General features: G+C 44.2%; 1 protein-coding gene across 1 annotated transcript in view; it reads left to right on the top strand.

Moving 5' to 3' along the window:
• Positions 1–438: 438 nt before the first annotated feature.
• The window catches only part of LOC109476292, an 18,575-nt gene continuing 11,581 nt past the window's right edge, over positions 439–7,432 (top strand). The window contains exon 1 of the mRNA XM_019777203.1: positions 439–1,374. Within this exon, the coding sequence (XP_019632762.1) occupies positions 994–1,374 (381 nt within the window). The 5' untranslated portion in view covers positions 439–993. The remainder of the gene's footprint in view (positions 1,375–7,432) is intronic.

The raw sequence follows: 7,432 nt of genomic DNA on the forward strand, positions 1-7,432 counted from the left end.
TCACATGTCGGCGCGATTTTCTGTAACTTGTGACGGCCTGCGATTCCATGCGTTCCTTTCCGAGTAGAGGCTCTGATAGGGGTTTTAAAGCACCCTGTTTGGGATTATATCATTTACGTCCTGTTATTCCTTATCTAAGTCTTTGGCTATTTTAATGTTGCATATTGTATTGATGTTATTGCTATTCATGAAAGGATGGCAACATAAGTGTTATGTTTCTATTGTAAGATGCAGTTTTAATTTGGATGAAATTAAGTATTAAGACGATCAAGAAAATACTTGAAAACAGACAAGGATTTGAAATTACATGACCGATGAATTAAAAGTGCTACGATTGTAAGAAAAAAAGAAGAAGACATAGCGACATTTTTGGGAACGAGAATTTCGGACGACCCTCAGAATAACCCCTCTCCAAACTCGGTCCTTGGCTGGTATGATGCAAACCACATTTCCGCCCGGCCATGCTAATCCTGTGTGTTTACGTTGCTACTCAATAGATCCGACCCGGCTTGGAGAGTGCACGAACTTTCCGGCTCAGTTTTCACGCGTGTGCCGCACTACAAACCGGTTTTGGTAGTAGTACGAGACTAGCTGCCTCTAGTAGAACTGTGTGCCAACGTGCGCTATGCGGTAGTGCCGGTTTAGTTTCGTGAGAATGCCTCGTGAACACGTTTCCTAGTCGGTAGACAGCTGGGTTGAGGCTTCTTCTGTGAAGAGTTTGTGTAAAGAGAGTGGTGTCTACTCCGTCAATACAAGCCGGTGTGGTCCGACAGGGCAGGACAAACACAGGGGGAGCGCGAAACAAAAAAGTCCGCCGGCAAATCGTCAGGCCCGCTGGTTGGCCTACATGCGAAAGAATACAGCGTGTTTGAACGAACAACATCGCGGGGCACGGTCGTCTGACACCCCGGGTGATCGCGCACGCAAGCACGTAACCGGCGAGGTCAACCTCTCCCCCGGCTGGAGATTTTCTGAGAAAACCGCAGAAGCAACATGGCCGTGGTTTTGTGGAGACTACGATGTTGGGTTTTGGTTTGGGTGATTTATACTGGCTGGATGCTGGGGTTGGACGCCCGCCATGGCGGCTTGAGGGCTGCAGACGACAGTTTGCGTCAGGGTGGCGGTGATGGCGGGAGGCTCCTCGCACGTGTCCTGACGGGGAGGGCGGCTGACCTGGCCCGGGGGACGGCGGAGAGGGTCAGGCACGCCGGGCGAGCCCACCACCGCCCGCCGGGAGGGAGAGCTCGACCCGCTCGGGAGGGAGGAAGCTACAGGCCCGCCGGACCGTCCGACAACTTCCCGTCGGGAGACGGCGAACTCCGCACCGGCAAGGAAGACTTCATGACCCGGCCAACCGTTCTCCCAGGACAAGGGGTAAGTCACTTTTTTATATACACTTGTCGAAGTACTTTTCTGTAAGTATAAAAGCTAAAACATTCCAATAGCAATTTAATAGGTTTCAGGGACTTAAAACAATATCAATAGCTGTATTCTAGTACTTTTGTGTGTACAGGTATACTGTAATTCTATTCTAATTTTGCAAAATAATAGGAAATATATTCATGCTCTCTCCAGATACCTAAAGAAACACAACTTTGTTCAAGTTAGCAAACGTTTAAAGAGGGGCCATGCATGGACTGTACATATGTAGACAGCCGCTTTGACTTGAAACGAGACCTTTGCTTTGTAGCTTGTACAATGGCGACCGCTGTCTAGGCAAGACCGGCATTCGAGCAAAGTGACACAAAGCTTGGCCTCACAGATTCGTCAGGGGCTAGGGTCCCACAAAAGACCAGACGTCGGCAAATATACAAAGGTTGCGCGAAGCTGAATACACATAGGTGCTATTCACCACAGTTTGCATATATGCCGACCCCCGTCTCAAATAAAAACAGACTAGTCAAGTTGCTAAAACATACAAACGCATTCCTGTTGGCATCTACCATTCTTGTTACAACAAGCTGGATGCTATTCTTGTTATGTGACGATGTAAACTCCCTACACGTTCAATGGTTTGAATTGTTCCGTTTGAATGTTAAGACAATAGAGGGCGATTCTATGTCTATTTACACATGCAAGACACAATATTAGCTTATTATTAAATTCCCATCAATCTGATAAAATTGCAGATGAATTCATGTCTTGTTTGTGTGGGATCAACCAATGAATAGTATAGAAGGAAGGAGAATACGGTGGAATGAATATTCTTTTAAGTATTACGAGCGGAACAAAAATGAAACAGTTTTCAAGACAAGCCTTACGATTAACGAAATATGATTTGAAAGTTTTTCGTATTCCAGACCGCGTTTTCATGCACGCATGCACGCACATACACACGCACGCACGCACACACGCACGCACACGCACACGCACGCACACACACACACACATACACACACACACACACACACATACACACACACACACACACACAAACACACACGCGCACACACACACACACATACACACACACACACACACACATACACACAAACACACACACACAAATACACACACACACACACACACACACACACACACACACGCGCACACACACACACACGCACACACACACGCATCGTCCAAGCAAACTCCCAAGTTACCGTCCGTCCATGAACGTTATTTACACAATGTACATGTTTTATTTACATATATCACATAATTTGTTAAAGGAATAAGATTGCCCCATTTCATTCTAACATTAACGTCTCTGTAGAAGTCTCTGTAGAAAATCGAATAACAGTCTATGTTTTCAAAGTACTCCTTTTTCTTATATAATGACCAGGATTTGTAAATAGAATATAGACTAATTGCTATCATGTGTACATTTCCTTGGTTTTTGATCCCGTCCCTAGTAACCCATCTCTGCCCTATCAGCCCCATGCTGACCCCGTCACGCTCATATCAGCCAATTTCCAGATAAGCCATTGTTGTGATAAGCGTCTAATCCCTCGTTACGCTCATTTGTGGCGGCACCCTGTCTTCTAATGGAGTACCGGGGAGACTATCAACTAACGCCTCGTCTAGAACCTCAAAGTACACACTAAAGACACCCATGAAGCGATTTTAAAGGCAACCAGTGCAGTTTTTAGGGCTTGGAAACCCGATTTTGCAAAAAATAACTTAGTACTTATCTACATACTAAACAACAATGTCCCAGGGTATATCGACATTCATGGAGCAAATACTAGTATGCCCAACAGTCTGACGAAAATGGTTACTAGAAGGACCTGGATTGCTTTTAGGGTACCACCCAGAATATAAAGGACTGATCTTGGGGCTTGTTTCTGCAGTTTTAGATGCCTAAAGTATGAAATACTGATTTAAATGTGCTAATGTGGGGCAGTATGCGTCAATATTAGTGAGCATTTTATTGCTACCAATACATAATACCGTAGTTTTTGTAATAAAATAAAAAAAAACTGTTACTAGTACGTTCCATTCCCGCTGTAACAGACAGAAGTATACCCCTGACGAAACTACCCCAGGGTATAATTTCCCAGAGGTACAGTTTTGCCTGTTACACCGCGGAAAGCCCGGTTGGTCTTTTATCATTCGGTCAACTTTCCTTATTGTGATAACAGAGAACAAGTACTTCCCCTGTGTCTGTTTCCTGTTTGCCACACTACTTATCCATGGATCGTTCATCAGACGGTTGTGTCCTGAAGGACGGTATTTAGTGCCGCTAAAGTGTGGGCACAAGTCCTCCTCTCCCAGGCACCAGCTGCGTAAACTGTAGCCATGACCTTGAAGCTAAGACCTTCGAGAGGCCACTCTTTCATCCAAACACAACGACTACACTGTTCTGGTTTAGCCTGGGAGCCATCCGTTGCTTTCTTTTTTACTTTGTTAGGCCATGTTGATTTGATTATATGGATGACATCCGCGCGTGCATGCCGTTTCCAAAAACAAAGTTTTCAACCATACTGTAAATCGTACAAAACAGTTGCAAAATGAGCAAATATATGTATATACCGTAAGTTGCAAAAAGAATATCTAAAAACGATACCAAATTACCCAATGTCGTAGAATCTCAAAATCCAAAAAAAAAAAACAACGAAAAGTAAAGAAATAAATTTGAAGAGTAGATTATTCGCCAAACCATACTTTGTGTCATTTGTTCAACCTTCATGACCACGTAGATTTCATAATGAAAGCAACTTTTTTTTTTTTAAGGAAAACCCCAGTCAGCACAACCAAGGAAATGGTACCATTAGGGTCCAAATGATTTTAGATTTCCCGCACCTCAGCTCAATCGACGAATTCTTTTTTTATTAGACACATTTTCTCCCACGTCGAAGTTTTATAACAGCGACCAGCCTAAAAGTCAAAGTTGGGTCCGAGTGTGGATGTACCCGTCACTTCGCCTACCATTGTTTACATGTACACATAAGTGGACAAAGAGGAAGCAGGGGCATGTTTACCGTCATGTCACATGGGGCGATAGGATGTTTAGATAAACAGTACAGTTGATACATCAGCCCAGGGGTGGGAGGGGGGCAAGGTGAGGGCCAAGGTCACACGGGAACAGGCTGATGAATTACTGAGAAAATACACCGGTATCAGCCGACTGTCAATCACAATTACGAGTTGAACCAATGATAGAACGGCAATAGATGGTTCAACCAATGAAAGAGCTGATGAATTACTGAGGAAAGATGTATATCAGCCGACTATCAATCACAATTAGCAGTTCAACCAATGATAGCTCGGCAATATGTAGTTCAACCAATGATAGCACAGCAACCGGTGGTTCAACCAATGAAAGAGCGTCTGCATGCCTGTCAGATATTTCAATTTTACTACGTTTCTATTCTGCAATTCTATGATTGGACAGAGACGGGTTAGGCTATGGGATCAGTCCAAAACTTCCGCCTGTTTTAAAAGTGCATGCAGAAATTGACTACATGACTAGATTTTGTCGGAAATCGTGAGTTAGCCCCTGCCAGGCTTCGGGAGACGGCTGGACAGAGTAGAAATTGGCCAAATACTATTAGATAGGGGAGTTGGTCCGCTATTGAGAGTGCAGTTCGGGTGCGGCAAACTGTATTACCTAGCGGACCACCCCACCTGGCATGTTATCCCTCCCTATTTGGCCAAGTTCTGCTCTTTCCAACCGCCTCCCGAAGCCTGATAGAGGCTAAACGGAGTAAGTTGTACATAATTGCTCTGAGCCATTCCAAAATTTGTCTCAAAAAAACATCGTTTCGTTGATAACTTCCCATAGCGCTCTAACTAAGGTGTCGTGATGTCCTTAATCCAGCTCAAAGAATTCAACTTCCTCTCAATAATAGTCTTCCGCTGTGCAGTAATCTTTTAACAATTACCGTACATGTAACGTTACATGTTGTACCGCCTAAGAGTAGACGTTGTCAGGAGTGAATGTCTTGTGTTACTGTCTTGAGACGTTGCAGGTTCTTGAGACGACAGACACAGGTGTCTTGTATCTGTAGCTGGGAGGGGAAGGTTGGGGTTAACCTCCAAACACACGCGAGGGATGGATGTTAGAGGTTGTCGTCTGTCTTGTCAATTTGTTGTCAGTTCGAGAAATAGCTGTGTCTGTGGGGAGGGGGGCGTAGGGCAAGATTTCATAACTTCATCATTTTAAATTCTGTCATCAACGAATATAAAAATACGAAAATAAATACACAACGCAGAAGCAACGGATGGATTATCATGGCATTTGATAGGTGGTTAGATTTTGATCTAAAATTATTTCATTACCTCCATGAAAAATGGAGGTATTGTTTTTGGCGTCTCTCTCTCTCTCTCTGTGTGTGTGTGTGTGTTTCCGCACATTTGTAGTCAGCATAACTTCATAACGCCTTTATGGGTTGTGATGATATTTGGTATGCTGGTAAGTCTTAGGAAGACGAAGGTCAAGGTCAAATATGGGCCTCCTGTTGGATGACCTTGGTACTGCAGCAGAACTTCCGGTTTTTGTATAGTTTTTTTTTTAAACTACAGTGATTTGTCAACCTCTACGTTGTGACAGGCATGTACATTACGCCCCCTGACGCTATGCATCCTGGGAATGAGCAAATGGTGAATTAATGGCATTTTCCTCACACCGCCCTGAAGGCCCAGACACTCCGTAGGTTAAACGTCAAACTTGATTTATCTCAACCACTGCAAACTGGTACAGATCCGACCCAATGCAGAACCAACCGGATTATCTATAATATACAGAACCGGTCCACAGTGTTTACGCAGGTGTGGTATCTCTGTCTGACTGACGCGAACATAAATGTTTAGGTTCCTAGTCTGTCTTTATCATAAATGTTGAAGTCTGTAGGGATGGGAACTCGATCTAGTCCGCCCTGTGAGTTACTGTTGTAGTCGGTTGTTTGGAGACCGCCTGCCTTTGTTTGGACCATTGTTTAAACATCTGTTGTGCAAGTTGGTGGAAAAGCTCAAAGTACAAGGCAAACACAGAAGGATACAGAAAGTACACAAAGGGCCTGGGAACCGTTTTTTGACAAACGGCATGACTGGAGACACAGTCACTTGTGTAGGCTTTTTTGGTTGTCAAGTATTTTATTTGCTTTTATGAATTATCATTTGAGGACTTATTATTTAATGCTTGCCTGTGAGATCAGAGACTAGTTTGTTCAGGACTGTCTTAAGATACTAGTACCAGAAGTTCTGCTGGAGTACCAAGGGCAGTCACCAGGAGGCCCTCATTTGATCCTCGTCCTCTCAGGACCTACCCACATACCAAATATCCTCACAATCCATCCTGGCCTCCTAAAGCATGTTATGGTGACCACAAATATGCAGAAACACACACAGACATACAGACACACAAACCTACGGACACAAAAATGATAAACTGGTGTGTTACGTCCAAACATATTCTAACCCGTTAAAAGTCAAAGAGCAACGTGTTTTGATGATGGAGTTGAAAAGTAAAGATCTAACATTGCGACATTTAAGTCACAGCGTATAGGCACACACAATATTCTAAACAGTGAGTAATATAAAGAAATATCAAATTGAAGTTGCAGTAGCAGAGTTTCTCTGTTCACCTATGCCCTAGTCTAGTCTCTATGATTGACAGTTTTTGTTATCGTACAAACGAGAAACTCCAACAGGAACAACTGACAGGAAACGCGCAGGACGACATGAGCACGCAGGTCTGCATCCTCCCGACATGCACTTGGGCTTCCCCCCCCCGGCTCCACTAGCCGGAAGTCCTCACTTGACCTTGACCTGACCCCGCTTCAGGGGGGCTTAAAAGTCGTCCGGTGGGAGGTCTTAGAGTGAAAAAAAGCCAGCTTCACTTGTAAATCCACTTGTAAACAAAACCAAGCTCAAGTTTAACCAGGCTAAAAGGCACTTCGGGCCCTCCGAATGCCTTTCAGAAGCCTGGCTAGAGAGGCTAGCTTGATCTCTAATAACCATGACGCCACTTCTCTCTCTCCCTCTCTCC

Source organism: Branchiostoma belcheri, unplaced genomic scaffold (genome assembly GCF_001625305.1).
Source record: "Branchiostoma belcheri isolate BF01 breed outbred unplaced genomic scaffold, Haploidv18h27 scaffold37, whole genome shotgun sequence".
Classification (NCBI taxonomy): Eukaryota; Metazoa; Chordata; class Leptocardii; order Amphioxiformes; family Branchiostomatidae; genus Branchiostoma; species Branchiostoma belcheri.